Genomic DNA, 16,444 nt, shown 5'->3' on the forward strand with positions numbered 1-16,444 from the left:
CGAACGAAATTACTAAAGTTAGCAAAAGAAACCTTCGGTTGATCAAGTTACTTTTTTTTAAATTTTCAAAAATTCAATTCTTTTAAATCTTTGTTCAACTTTTTGAGATAAAAATAGAAGAAAAAAAAAACATTTTATTTTAAAAATTGATAAAAACCGTCGCTGTTTTGCAAAAAAAAAAACACAAAATGCTCACTTTAATTTTGGGCAACTTTTGCCCAAAACTCTTGCTCTTTTACCAGAAATTGCCCAAGGTTCCTTCGCTTTTTGTTTAAAATTGCAAAAAAAGTCTCACTTTTTTGAACAAAATTGTCCAAAAGTCTCGCTCTTTTGCCAGAAATTATCAAAAGTTTCTTTCAATAAAATTGCCCATTTCGCCTTTCGTCTAAAATTGCGAAAAAAGTCTCACTTTTTTGCCACTAATTTTGTCAAAAGACCTGCTTTTTGTGAAAAATTTCTATCATTCCTTTCAGTCAAAATTTAATATTGCCAATAAAAGCTTGAAATTTTCACTTTTTTGCAAAAAATTCCAAGAAGGATTTTTTTACCCGAGATTGTCGAAAGGTCTCGTTTTTTACCAAGAGGTCTCATTCTTCCACAAAATTTTTGTTTTTTCTCAGAAACTCTTCCAGAAATTTTCTATTTTTTCTCAATAAGTTTCATTTTTTGCTAAATATTGTTAAAGTTTTGCTTTCTACCCAAAATTACTAGGTACCAGAAGTTTTCATTTTTTTAAAACCAAAAATTGCAAATAAATTTCACTTTTTTGTTGAAAATTTTGAAAATGTTTCACTTCCGTACCGAATGAGTAATCTTTGGTTCAAATGTGTAGAATGGAAAATTATTGAAATAGTTTCAAATTTTCTTGAAAAAATTGATGTTTTTAATGACTCTTCAAATTCTTAATGTCCTGATCATCTTTTACCACGTTTTATGAAGAAAATTTCTTTTCGCAACATTCTAGTTAAAAAATGATTGAAAAAATGAAACTTAAATTCCCTCGTAAGTAACCATGTTCATTTATGGTTTCGAAATTATGATTCATAACTAGGTATGCGAATATACCTATCATTATCTATAAAATTTCTCCAAATTTAATTCTCTTGGTAGAAGTTTTGAATCATTTTTCCGAGACAATTTCTCAATTTTTAGCAGGAAATATTATACGAAGTTGATGTTTCGAAAGTTTGGAAAAATGTAGGTTTTTGAACAAATCAGTGGCAGAGATCGTCCCCATTTTGATCGGATTTGTATAGCGAACAAAAGTTGAACGTTTTTGAGATCTATGCAACTTTTTCTCAATATTATGGAGTTTTATTTCAGGAGGGCCAGAGAAAAATCTCTCGTTCGCAACATACCCACCTGAATTTTTCAATCCTCCCCCCCCCCCCCCCCCCGTTGAATATGATTAATTTGTATTTTGCTTCGAACTTCAATTTGCTCCACTTTCTCTTTTCTTTAAATATTTTCATCTTTCCATGTACCTGAGAAATATACCCTCCATCACTGATCAATCGATCGATCATTTGATCACAATATTTTCTACTAAGTAAATATGAGATCCGGATTTTAAATCAAACTTTTTCATCTAAATAAAAAAGGAAAAACATCAATTTTTCTGAACAAAAATCACTCGAAACGAATGGCTGACGTACTTAGATCATTAATCCAACCTATTTTGCAAGCAAGTACCCACCACAAGGCTTATCGCCGTCATTTCAGTTTTCATTACTCATACATCAATAAAACGATTGCACAATTCGACCATTTACGATCGAGTAGGTACCTCCACCTGTACCTTGTCTATATGCATACAGCTCGCGTATATAACGATATGTAAAATCAATCTAAAAGAGAAGAAACCTCAATCTGTACCAATATTTCTTCCACATAATTACTATCTGAATTTTCTACTATATACCTTCGTTTCAAACACAAGCTCACACTAATATTGCGATATACACGAAGGAAACGAGCGATGAGGTGGTACATTTGATGATTCATTCGCACACACATACACACACACACGAACGCACGCAATGCTCTCATAAATCTGTTTTAAGCTGTAGCACGTTGCATAATCGTTCGTTTAGAAAATTAGAAAAAATAAATTTTCCATGTCCGATGTGGAAAAATGAAATAATAAAACCGTACCGTAAATTAATTACGTTATCTAAAAATAATTTTCAATTAAGTTGAAAATTCTCTCGATAGACTCGATGCGATGAGGATGAACATGGTATTATAATGTTTGCTTAGAACGATGAAACAATGTAGGTATCGCACATTATCGCCTTGTGAGTTGATTATGATTACTCATGTAAAAGTTAGATAAAATTTATCACCACGTTGTAATTAAATAGAAGTACCTATAATCGTTGTATTCGACGATATTCTATACCTATAATAATCAAACATAGGTATTATACATAGGTAAAGGTAGCAGGTTAATTTGGTACACGCACATAGTCACGTACAAGGTGTCTTAAATTAGTACCTTATTCTGACAAATTCACCTTTCCTGTTTTTTTTTGCAAAAAAAAAGTGTTACTTAACATCATTTTTTAACGTTCCAATTTCCTGAAAAAAACAAAGTTATTTTCAAAAAATAGAAATTCTTTGCTTTTTCAAGAAAAATTGATGATTTTTTAATCATTTTTCCCTGTATTATGAGCTGATCATTGATCATTATTTTTTCCTAGCATACTCACCCCCCCCCCCATCTTCACCTTGAAACCAAACTAACAACATTTTCAAGTTTACCTTTTCAAAAAAATTTGCAAGACTTTCGAAGACATTTTTTAATTACCCTTCCCCCACCTCCTTCCTTTTGGAAATGCATTTCTACTCCTCTCATAAAAATGGAAAATATTTCTCTAATAGGAAGTTTGTACAAAAATTCTGAAAAAATGACCTAAATTTCGTTTTGAAAATTTTGTCATTTTCTTGGGAGAAGGGAGGGGGAGGATGAAGCGTCCACCGGAGCAAAAGTTCACCCAATACAAAATTCAGTGATCGCCAAACTCTAAAAAATCACTCAAAACTTGAAATTTTTCAATTTTTTAGCGAGGGGGAGGGGAAAATTGAGCCAAGAACATGCAGGAAGCAATCTGCCTTCCCAAATGATTTCATTTCGTGTCAGAAAAATCTCAGAACTTTGTTCAAAGTGTTACCTCGATGTTGAAAATTCTCACATTTCGCCCTCGTGATAAATATCTTATTTATCTTCCTCTAAACTGACTTACAAATATTTCATACTTTGGGCACATTTTAAATTTAAATTTTGTCGAAAGAATATCGAAGAGAAAAATCAACATAGACTGGTTGAAAAAAGTGAAAGAAACTTGTTAACGAGATGATGTAATTTTAATTACGACGATCCCGATGAACGCGACGACGACGACCATGGATGGCGATCATGGCGACTCTTCCGTAGCATAAAATGTGACAATTTGCATACGAAGAATAGTTTTAATTATTCGTTTCATTACTCCCTCTATATACATATACGTACATTATGGTACAGTTGCATGCTACATGTTGAGTACGAGTACATTAAAACTAATGAAAGTTGAGTTGCAATTAACGAAAGTAAATCTCATGCGCATGTGGTTTTTACCACCCATTTCAAATTGAAGGCTCGAAATATTATGGACGTTGAAAAACAGTTCGAATATTATACCTACCTACGTATAATTTAAACGCGAGATAATTATTTAGGTTATTTTTAATGAATTAGATTTTTTTTTCTGCGTTAATATTATTCATTCCTTTCTACTTATAAGTTGGAATATCTTCCTGATACGTATACTCGTATATAGGTAGGTTCTTGGTATGTGTAATTAATTGGCGATTGGGTATTTTCTATACGATACGAATTGAAGTTCTTTTTCTTTTTTTCAATTTTATCGGAATTGGCGATAATGGACGTAATTCGCGTACTATTGCTGCTATTGATAGATTTTTCTACGGAATTTGAATCATACTCGAGTACATTTTGCTGATAAACTTGTTGGCGAATTTATCGACCGTTACACGATGGATGATGTATCGATGTTTTGGTTAATTTATTTTGACCAAGTTTCCGGATGTTTTTTCCATCGTGTGCGTAGGTATTAATCGGATGGAATGAGGTTCGGTTTTTTTCAGAAATTTATTCCTGGTATACGTATGTAGATGGAAATTGAACGTAATGGAATTGGAAATGTCAGTAAGAGCCATGGTTCTGGGAAAGGCCACGAATTTTTCATTAAAAAAATCACCTTTTAATCTTTCTTTTTCACTGCAGTTATCATGTTTGCGAATATGAATGAATCTTTAGGTACCTAGACGAGGAAAAAATACCGGACTTGGCGAAATTTTATCGAAAAAAAAAGGGTTTAGAAAAATCATTATAATTCGATGAATAAAACGTGATTTCAATTCGTGATTCGTGTGCTAAGTACCTCCGATGATGATAAGATAAGGCTTTTACATCGTTGATAAGAAATCTACATCGTAGTATATCTGATATGAGTGTACTTTTTATACGTGTACATCTTCCTATACATACGTATAACTGATACGTGATTGTCGTGATCCTTTGAAAGTCAAAATGCTAAATGTAGCTTCTGATATGGTTTATGACTCGATTTACATTGTGATAAACGAAAACGTGTATTTATTTTTGGGTTCGAACATTTCAACGTATTTCAACGGTATAATATCGATAACGTTTCGTTGGAGGATTAAAATAGATGTACCTATCGTATGGTTGAAAAAAATTGGATGAAAAGTTTCTGACATAAATGAAGACCTATTACAGGTCTGGTTGTTGAGGAAAATACTGATATTGATCTGTATTGACTCAAAAATTCCTGGGTCTAGAAAATTATTGCTTGAGAGCCATAAAAAGCCAAATTTTGGTCTCAAAAATTGAATTCTAATTTGAAAAAAAAATGTATAATGCGGAGAAACCTTTTTTGGGCTTTGATTAAGTGCTTCCTAAAGCATTCAAAATGTAATTCTGGCACGATCGGTCAGTTTTGACCAGTGCACCAATGTTCCTCTCTCGATTTAATTTTCTGCATACATACGTACTAGTAGTAGTGTACGTAATTATTATTATCATTGTGAAATCATCATCTAACTGTTATCAGTTTACTTATCTACATTGTATCTTTTTTGTTTCAGGTGAGTACGAATTTTCAAAATAGGAGTTGCCTATAGATTATTGTAACTTTGATGTGAGAAAGAATGGGTAAGTTTTTTTTTTAATGATTCATGGTAGCATTTCATGAAAAATGTCAATTGTCAGGCTATTCATTAGGAAAACAATTCGATTCAGAGCCCTATATTTTTTTATGAGGATGTCGAGAAATCCGTCCTGCAATAGATCGTCAGGACCATGTGATACTTGAACTTGGCCTTAATTCTTCGAGGATCTCCACAAATGAAGGCCACTGGGGTCAAACTTATACAAAACTTCCTGAAAAATATCAATTTTTATACATTGACAATTTTTTTTTTGATCTGATCAATTCGAACCAAAAATGAAGTAGTGAGTTCAAATTTTCATTTGTTTTTTGAACTCATCCATTTGATGTCTTTCCGAATCTACAATTTGGAAAAAATTGAAGGTGATTTGATGACCAAAGCTGGAAAAGAAAAATATTCCTCCGAAGATCCTGAAAATATTTAGAATTCTGTTATCATTTTGATGGGAAAATTCTGCTAAGGAGGAATTGCAATGAGGGCATTTTTTGTGCCCAGACAGTTATCGACTGAACCACTCTCAAAATGTTGTAATAAATGCCCAAAATACGAATCTGTGGTTAGTTAACCTAAAATTACCATTTTTTAGGCTCCAGGGGTTCCCAAAGTTGTGAATAAAGAAACAATTTTAGGAACCACTGAGTATTATTTTCAAAAACTTTTCAACGTAAAATATCTGTTTGAACCAGATAAACGTTATGCGAGGCGATTATCTTATTTTCGACCCTCGAGGGCAGAATTGGGGGGGGGGTGTTGATTTTTTTGAAAATTTTGGAACCACCATTTTGAATCTACCTCTTTGAACCCCGCTAAAAAGCTTTTTAAAGTTTATTAGTATCTGGAAGATCTCCATCCTACCAAATTTTGAGCTCAATAAAATTTTGCACTGGTACTCAAAAATTCAATTTTACCATTTTTTGTAATTTCAATATTTTAGGAACTCCTGGAAAACTAAAAACCTGCGATTGGCGCCAAACGTAATGTTTTGAGGTATATATATTCAATTATCTAGATGAAAAAGTTTAATTAAGCTCCTCTTATGTTCGTAATTTTGAACCCCTTTTTTAGATCCCTCCACATTAGGCACCCCTAAAAAAGGCGTTTATGTATATTTTTTCAAATAAATTAAGGAATTTACATTTGAAACGCACTTGCCAGAGCTCGATAATTTTTCATTTGATTTTTCCCGTAACTTTCAAAATTGAGCTATTTTGGGTCAAATTCTGTGATTTTATTTTTCTACCAAATCGCTAAAAAATTCGCATTTTTTCTAAAAACGACAAAGATTGCCAAAAAGTCTCTCTTTTTGCCAAAAATTATTCAAAATTGAGCTATTTTGGGTTAAATTTTGAAATTTTATTTTTCTACCAAATCGCTAAAAATCTCGTATTTTTTCTAAAAACAACAAAAATTGCCAAAGTCTCTCTTTTTGCCAAAAATTATTCAAAATTGTCGCTTTTTTGGAAAACAATTGTAAAAAAAAGCTCTGCCTGTCGTTGAAATTGACAAAATCGCATTTTTTTAAATCAAAAATTACCAAAATTTTCACTCTTACGTCAAAAATTTGAAAAACCCATCATTTTTACTTTTTTAAACGAAATTTCTGGCTTTTTGTGCCCCCTCCCCCATTAAAATATTCTACTCTCGTCTTGTAACGTTTTTTGTTACTTTTCCTAAATTTTTTAGTTATTACTATGTAGTTAAAGTTAGTTTTTGTAGGAAAAAAATTGAATGCGAGCCCTGTAGGAATAGGAAAGTGAGTGGGAAAGAGAATAATAAATACAAATTTGAAATCATTTTCTTCAAAAAAAAAGGAATGGTTTCCTGGGTTGAATCTTAAATACTCAAAACTCGAAAATGAGGATCATTCTGAGTTTTTTTTGCTGATTTATTTCCAAGTTCTTTTTTTTATAATGAACCTTTTTTGTTTTTTTTTTAAATTTGATGAAATTCTAAATAATTATGAATTATGGTCAAATGACCTCATTAGATAATAGGCAGAATTTTTTCAATTTTTTGGTCAATATCCTGCCTCTTTCCAGGAAAGGGCTCGAATTAAAAATTTCCTTAAATTTTTGATGTCTTGAGTGCTCGCATATCATCCGGTGGTGTTTATTTTGAAATTTGATAATTTTTTGATAAATTTCCTTTCAATCTTAGCTTTCGGGAAGAAGAAGGAGTGGATAGTTAAACATAGACTTCGAAATTTGAACTCTTATTGAGGTGTTAAAAAAAATGGCCATATTCCAGCTTTTTTGAAAAAAAAAAAAATAAATATTCCTCAAATTCAGCGAACCTAAACTCAATTTTCAAAAAATTATAATTCAAACCAATTCGAACGTTTTCACCTTTCATCATTGCATACATCATAATGGATTTCATTAAACATATATCTACTTAAACGAGTAGGTACCTAATGATCGAATATTGAAAACGATGATCTGACCTACTAAAATTAATCACCTATCGTTTCAAATTAACCTTTTTTCATTTCCTGATAAGTAAGCTCTGATAAGTAATTTTGTAAAATTCTTCCATATTTGATCAAAACACAGATAAACGTATTTTTTTCCCATCGAGAACGAAATTAGATAAGTAAATCGTTTTATTTCAAAATACTTATGACGAGCTAAATTCGAAGCTAAAAATGTTATTTTTTTTTTAAATGAGGGGAATTTTGTTACACTTTTTCCAGATTTATTGATGAAGCTTGACTTTTGGCATAGATTACAAAATACGAGAATTTATTTTTATATGTTTTTATACTATACACATGCACCATCGTCGTATTATAGTCACATTTACATCAGTGAAGTAATTTAAAAACGAATGTACACATACGATAGGATACACACTAATTCACTCTCGAGATATAGTATACTAAACGAGAATTTTGATTTATGCTAATTGCCTCGGTAAATGGTAAAACATAGGCAGATCAATCTCTTATGTACAAAAAGACGACGACGTCGTTTAGAAAAAAAAACTTGGAGGAAAAATAAAAATAAAAAAATTAGACTAGATTTTTATCTCGAGCAACACGTGTTTTTTGGGCTATTTACATATTTGTATTGTGTTCTTTAACCTCTCTGTTTTGTTGCCGAACTTGCGTATTATATTAAGTGAAATAATCGGATTTTGACTCCTTTTTTTTTCTTTCTTTTTTTGGTTAAAATATTAATGTATAACTTGACGTACCTCTACCTATACTTGTATGTTGTAAAATGTGTAAGTGAGTCGATAATCGAGTCGGCCCTTATAGCGAGTCGAAGTCGATTTGCATTACTCGTGATCGGTTAAATACCGCAATTTATAATCTTTTGTCGTCGTCATTGTAAATCACGTTTTGCTGACCTTTCCTTTCTCTCTCACTCTTTCTCGATCACTGCATAAGTTTTACATAAGTGATGTTTAATCGCGCCCTCTTTTTACATATAGTTTATGTATTATTATAGTACTATAAGTAAACCTAAAGAAAGAGTTGAGCGAGAATCGAGAATGAACAACGAACGATATTGCGAAATACGCGCGTAAATACCAAGTATACGAATATTACGTGAAAACGTGAGAGATGAGAATCGTTTTACATTCTCAGCAATTTATTACTTCATTTATTGAAAAACTGGCCATAATGATCATTTACGAAGAGAGTACGCGTTGTTTGTTGGTTTTTATTTAAAAGTGAGTGCCCTACCTACCTACTCATTGAATTTTTAATCGAAGCACGTCCCCACCGCACCGGGCACGTATTGAATTCCGCTACATACGCGTGACTTTTTTTTTACCCTCCTCGCCATCCCCCTTTTCTACAATATCTGGTTGATCTTCAGCTTCTTTATGCCTTATTCAAAGCTGTGCATCAAGTATGCGTATAGGCTATTCCTGTATATCCAACATGATACATATGTTATTATTACATGAGAATTTGTTCGACGCTGTATTAATTTTTTAATTAATCGGCAGCACGCGTCATGTTTTCAATGTGTACTCGTATGTATAGTTGTGTTGAAAATTCAAGCAACCGTGGTGTCAATTTTCCCCTCCCGAGACTAGTGTGTTGGATGTAGTCCAAGATTTGCAACATCCTTAGGATTACATGCATAGATTCACTTGTATTGTAATAGGTTTTTTTTCTGTAGTGCTGCTGCTCACTCGCGTTGTTGTGGATCTGTGCCCAAAATGTGAGAGTGAGGTGTTAGTGATGTATTATCACGTTCATTGGACTTTGCCATTGATGAATTTTCAACGAGCCGGTGTGCGTATGATTAGAATTTTTCTTGGTTGAAGTGCCTACCTTTCTCGTACTGTTCGATCGAAGTGATGAGTAATTTTCTTCGAGAGTTGATTTTCGCGTAGTTGGGAATTGGGAGATTTAGATTGTTGTTGTTGGGAAATATTTCTAATCGAACGTCAGTTTTTTGTGCGAGCACTAAGCAGGAAGGTCGATTTGTATTAGAGCTGGAAAAAAATTAAAATATCAAGAATTTACGATATTCAGAACCCTTTTTAGAAATTTCTGAAATTTCTTGCATGTTAATGTCGTGCTTAAGATTTAAAAATACATAAAAAATATCAAACAATTTGCAACTTCAGGGTGTGTAACGGCCATGGAAGTCATGAAAAAGTCATGAAGTTTGGTAGGTGGTCATGAAAGTCGTGAAAAGTTATGAAAAAGTCATGAATTTTACTCGAAACACACTTGAAAATTTTTTAAAAAGCTCATAAAATGAAAAAAAAATTGTTCAAAAAATCATAAAAATGAAAAAACTGAAGTACCTACCTAATTTTTGGCCCTGTAAAAAATGGCAACCCTGTTTGACAAGTAAATAGGCTATGGCACTTATAACTATTTATTGGGTCGATGGAATGGAAATGTTCTGGAATTTCAATTTAAAAAAAAAATTGTTGCAGTTTCAAATTATCTGATCTTTTGTGGTGAGGTGAGGAAGAGGAGGGGGGGGGGGGTATTTTCATGCGGTAAAAATGTGAAAAATGAGTCATGAAAAAGTTATGATTTTTTTGTCTGGGAGTTTTGTGAAACACTCTGAACTTGGAAAAAATTAATTTTTAAATTTTATAAATCATAGGCTGTCTTGTGCAGAAATAAGTTGGTTGTGATTTTCTTTAAATTTCATTTTTTTTTGTAAAATAAAATCCTTTGCTCAAAAGCTGGTTCGAGTGGTTAGAAAATTGTTGTAAGATGGCCCTATATATGAAGAGTCCAGGGAAAGAACCAGGTAAGTCACTTTTTCAAACTTCTTAGTTACGGCGTTTTGAAGTATCAGAAGGCTCCAATTTTGTAGCGAATTTGAATTTCATCAAGGTAATGACTGGAAATACATCACACAACATCCCACAAACACAACTTGAGGCATTGTAGGAAAAAAATGAAGAGATGAGCCAGTCACGACTTGAAAAGTCACTGTTTTCGTGAAAAAATCAAGCAAAAAATCGAAAAATCAGTGTTTCGCAACAACTTGAATTCGATGAAAATCGATTATTATGATGACATAATGAAAAATTTTTGTATTCTAAATAGTTGACGATGTTGAAATTTTCTTCCTGTCTCCTCACATTTGGTCTCGGCTCATTTTTCTCTTCTCCTCTTTTTTTAAAGGCCATTTTAACCACGAAAAATCGATTTTTTTCAAAATGTAAATGGACTACATTTTTTTACTCCTCAGTGTGAATTTAATTCAACCCTAAACTCATTTTTGAAAAAAAGTGACTTACCTGGTTCTTTCCGTGGACTCTTCATATGTAAATACTTTGTGAGAATTTCACCTCTGAAATGTAGCAACTTTTTCTAGTCATTTCAACAATGTTTTTACTTATTTAGTTTTTGCTACAGCTTATTCGATTTTTGTATAATTTTGATGTTTTTGATGCTTTATGTTCAACTTTTGCCAAATTTTACTAGAATTTTGTCAGTATTTCATGGTTTTGGGAGATTTTAATGCTTTTTTTTTTGTGATTTTAAGCCCATTTTAACAATACTTTTTACAATTTTTTTTGCATTTTGTCAAATTTTGACTAAAATTTTACTACTTTTTTGCAAGTGTCAGTGATTTTAATGTTGTAGGTATTCATATTTTTTATTAATTTTAACGGCAGTTTTTTTTACAGTTTTCGTTGCATTTTGTCAAATTTCATCACTTTCTGGCAATTTATTGTGATTTCAGTGCTTGTTTTGTGTTGAAATAGCACTTCATCACTTTTCTAATAGAGTTTTATGAAATTTTCACGAAGTGTTGTTCAATTCTGCTAAATTTTTACCATATTTTAGTCAATTTTGAATTTTGATAGCTTTAATGCTTCATTGATGTTTTTAAGTCATTTCACCAGTCTTTTGACGATTTTTAATGCAATTTTTGCCAAATACTGAAAGAATTTTGACAAATTAGGCAGAATGTTGGGAAAATATTGTAAAAAAATTTGTAAAAATAATTTAAAAACACGAATAAAGCATTAAAATCAGTTGCAGATAATCAAACGATGAAGTTTCAGTAATTTGACAAAATTGTCAGAAATAATTGCCAAAAATACTCGTTGACAGAAAAATTAATTTTTTTATCAAAAATGCCGAAGTATCATTTTTCTGCGATTTGTTCAAAAATGCGAACAGTTGATAGTGCTTTTGCTAAAAATGTCGACTTTTTGCTTTTTGACTAAGTTCAAATTCTTGATTTTCAGCAATTGAGGGTCTTGGTGGAATAAGGGCGTTAGACAAAAATGACGATGTGAGAAAATCGCTTTTTTGAAAGGGTTAACGTAACCGAGTGCCAAAGTTGAGTAACGGAAATGAAAGGTAACACTTCAAGCTTTAAAAAAAACGTAACCGCGAAGCTCTAAGTGAAGTATTGCCTAAGTCACATAGGTTTAAATCTTCAATCGATTTTTGTCTAACGCCCTTATTCCACCAAGACCTTCAATTTTGCTAAAATGTTTTCACTTTTTTTCAAAAAATATCCAAAAGTCGATTTTCTTTCAAAAATTGCCAAAAAGTTGGTTTTTTTTTGCAAGTGATCCCCAAAAAGTCCTTTTTGCTGAAATTGTCAGTCTTGCTTTTTGCCACAAAATGTCAAAAATTGTCGAATTTGGCAAAATTGCTAAAAATTTCCAAACACCCCTTTCCTGTTAAAATTGTCAAAATTTTCGCTTGTTGTCAATTTTTTTTCAGAAATGTAAAAGTTTTTACGTTGTTGCCAAAAATTTCCCAAAAGTCTCGCTTTTTTACCAAAAAGTTTCAACCAGACATTTCAATTTGTAATGTTAGATATGTTTTTTTTGGTACTTGATTACATATTTTTGATTACTTTTTCAAGATTATTTCTTCTGTTACTTGAGTTACTTGTTTTGAAAAAAAAAATCTGGACAGAATTTTTATTATGGTGCTCATTTATTTTAATCTAAAGTTTTCCCTTAATTTTTAGCTTTTTTTGGTTCTTCAAAAATGCTCAAATTTTTTACATTGTGATAACAAATTGAAGTATTATCAGCATTTACTTTTTTTCTTGCATTATGAAAATTTTCAAATTCTGTCTTTATTTTAAAAATTGATCTAAAATTGTCAAAAAAAAGTCCTGTTTTTTGACAAACTTGTTTATAAGGTTATGTTGCTTCTGTTTTGTGTTTTGTTTTGTGCCAAATTTTTACCAATTGCAAACTGTAATTTCTTTTGGGGGGGGGGGGTGTCAAAAAGTGTCAATTTTTGGCAAATTAGTCAAGAATTGTCCATTTTAGGCACAGTTGTCAAAAAGTGTTTATTTTGGTGAAAATAATAAAAACAGTTCTATTCTCGTCAAAATTGCCCAAAAAATACGGGTTTCTCAAAATTGTCAAAAGTTTTTCGTTTTTTGTTGAAATTATCAGGAAGTGTCACTTTTTGGCGAGTTTACAAAAAGTTATCGCATCTTTTTTCGTCGAAAATCTTACGAAGTATAATTTTTTGATAGTAAAATGGTCGCAATTTTCGCCCAGATTGCTGAGGAATTTGTGCTTTCTTTCCCTCAAACCTTACTCAAACCTTGAAAAATCATTGATTTTTTTCTTGCTTGACTAAAAAGTCTTTTTTTTGGTTCAGTTTGACAAATTTTACTTTTCCCTCAAATTTTCTCATTTTTTTTCAGTTTTTATGGAAATTTTTCGAAATTTTTGTAATTTGCTTGTTTAAATTAAAGTTTATTGAAATCTCAATTATCAGAAACTTGCCAAATTTCAGATCTACGTATAATATGAAAATTTGAAAAAAAAATCCAACATGCGTACAATATTTATGATAATATTCATTTTATATTTATGGATTTTCTGCGATGGGATGCCCAGAACCATCAGATGAAGGGAGGGGACGGGACCGAGCCTCATAATTTGGTTGAAATTTAAAAATATCCAAATATCGTATGACATTTTATGAGTTCATTTTTGAAGCCATTTCTTCGAGACAAGTCCTTATATTTTTTCTTTCTTAACCTAATTCTCTATTTTGAGTCAAATTTTGAGAAAAGTTCTATTCAGAATTACACCCAAAGTGTGGTCCTTTTCTTCGAACCACAGTGTTTTAATTTTATGTAGGTAACGTTTTTATTAATTCTCATTTCTTATTCTCTAGTACGTAATCCAATTTGGCACCATTTTAAACCCAAAATGAATCCCGTTCTCGAGCAATTCTTCGAACCAGAGGCAATAACAAAACCCAACATGATTCCCTGCATAAGCCTATTACTTAGTCTATTTTGCGTCAATTATTAAACACCCAATCCCAATGGTGTAATAACGACCGATATCGTACTACGCAGTTTCTGTACAGACACGTTGGTCATTCACTCGAATGAAAAAAAAGAAAAAAAACGGAGAAAAAAAGCGAGATGTCGTTACAGAAAGATGGACTATGGTATTAGCACGGATTAGAGAGATGCAACAAGGTGCTATAAATTCTCACCGCGTATTTATTTACTCGATGCACATATGCACACGCGCTCGCTCGCGCTTCTTTTTACCATTACGAAGACCGACAACGTACGTACGAGTATATTCCTGGATTACGTAAAAATACGCCTACCATTCGACGATGAAACGTCGTCGTCGTCGTAACGTAACAAACGGTAAACTCGACTCGAGAAAGAAAGACTGCACACAGAATGCTCACTGTTCAGCTTCAGCCTACCTACGCACGAACATTAACTCTTTTCCCGTTGAAGTAATTTTTAAAACGTCTGAAAAATCATCCGCGTATTATTTTGATATATTGGAACGACGTATTTCTTTTTATTACCTTCAATGACAGCGATTAACAACTTGAAAAGATTAAACAAAGTGTCCGACACGAGATCTATAAGCAGAAAGAAACATCGAGTTGAAAATGTGTTAGGAAAAAAAGTTAATAAAGCGTGTTCCCCCACCCTCCTCCCATCTAGAATCTCAGCAGCACCCGGTGTACGCTGGTAATGATGATTTGCTCCATCATAAGTATACAATTTTTTCCCTCGAAGTGAAAAAAATTGCTACGTTACGTTGACCTACTAAACGATATAATGTGTGTGTAACCTTACAGACGATAGAATTTTTATACGCGAGAAAAGAAAAACCGAGGGAAAACTAGCCGAAAAAAAATACCTAAAACAAGCACGAAACTTTTAATAGCGTATAATTTAAATGCAAGATAATTGTATCGTAAGCCATCGACTATAATAAACACTGAATAGCGGCTTATGATCTGACACTGTAATAATAATAATTAGTCGATTTTGTTTATATGCGGTTGAGTATATGTATGTAGATGGAAAATAAAACAAGATAGAAGATTACTCAATGTGGTACGAGTATGGTAGGAGAAGTACACACTAAAATACAAGTTACCTAAAATGTTTTTTTCGATGCTAGGTGGGAGGTGGATGCGGTGATTCTTCATGTTAGTTTATTGACATAACAATCACGATCGAAATGTTTTCTTTTTAATTTATGGTAATAACGAACGTTGAAAAAATTAAATAAAGAGCACAATAATAATATTATCTCGATAAGATAATTTAAAACACCGACAAAAAAATTATTACCTGAACGAGTACCTTACCTGCCCACGTTTCTCATCTTCGGTATAATTTTTTTACCTTTTCAATGTCGCCAAGCGAGTTATATGATTAGCGAATTTGTACTTTGATCTGGTCGTCGTCGTAATAAAAAATTAAAGTCGTTATATTTTGATTGGATTGTACGATGAAGATGATCACTCTTCTCTTCAGTTTGAAAATCATCTTAGAATTAATTTTACACTTTGACGAATACGTTATATGTTATGCTATATGGAAATCAGCGAAGCGATTAAGAAGAAAATTCATAGGTCAGGCAAATATAAACTGTACTCAGATTTTATCAATTTTTTAATGCAATTTTTATTACATTCCTACGTATCTTTTGCCATCTGGCTCAACGATACGTGCATTGCTTCCGAATATTTAATTAGATAACTTTCGAACATAGGTAGGTACTTAAAGGTACACAGATGTGTGTTAGTTTTGATTTTTTCCCCCCCTCGATGACGAAGAAAAGGGGGAAAGGTATCTCCTCATCATTCATTCGTTCGTATGGAACATAAAATTGAACATGGAATTTTTTTTTAAAAAGAAAATTTTATATAGAACGAGTAACAGCTTTAGCTAAATGTATTAAAGGGATTTTCTGCTAGAAAGATTTTTTAATCTTATAGTTCGATTAGAATAAATTAAACGAATAATTATATCTTCATCGTAAATAATAACTAATTATTTATGGATTTATTCAGCAAGTTTTTTTTTCTACTCAAATTACCTTCCGAGCATTAAACATGTAGGTAAATTCGCTCATCGTAAGGTATTATAAGTGTAGGTACACTTTTTTGCGATTACGTAATATAATTAAAAATTCGCAAAATTATTTACGATCTGTTTGAAACTAATTCGAGGTTATTTTTAGTGTCGAATTTAAATTTGAATTGTCATAAGGAATTATCTACACATGTTTGCAACGAATATACGAGTAATTTAACCGGCCAGGTAGTGAAAAAAAATGGAAATGGACAATTTTTAAGTTTGTGGTTTTTTTTCTTGAGATTCGGCGAACTGTTAATTTTATGTCATTAATTTAATTTCAAAGTTGGCTTTTTTTTGGTCGATGATGAAGATAAACTGCACGGTGAAGAGAAGTGGGCGGAATGACT

At 31.9% G+C, this 16,444-nt stretch overlaps 1 protein-coding gene across 4 annotated transcripts in view; it reads left to right on the forward strand.

The window, feature by feature from the left end:
• Nucleotides 1-16,444, forward strand: part of scalloped (TEA domain transcription factor 1 homolog scalloped) — a 183,960-nt gene that overhangs the window by 15,692 nt on the left and 151,824 nt on the right. Inside the window, exon 1 of one of the 4 annotated variants that reach the window (XM_065364152.1) lies at nucleotides 5,221-5,239. The exons of the other annotated variants lie outside the window; for them this stretch is intronic. Coding sequence (XP_065220224.1) covers nucleotides 5,236-5,239 — 4 coding nt within the window. The 5' untranslated portion in view covers nucleotides 5,221-5,235. Of the gene's footprint in view, nucleotides 1-5,220; nucleotides 5,240-16,444 lie in introns of those variants that run through there. 4 annotated transcript variants of the gene reach the window in all.

Source organism: Planococcus citri, chromosome 4, assembly GCF_950023065.1.
Source record: "Planococcus citri chromosome 4, ihPlaCitr1.1, whole genome shotgun sequence".
Taxonomy (NCBI): domain Eukaryota; kingdom Metazoa; phylum Arthropoda; class Insecta; order Hemiptera; family Pseudococcidae; genus Planococcus; species Planococcus citri.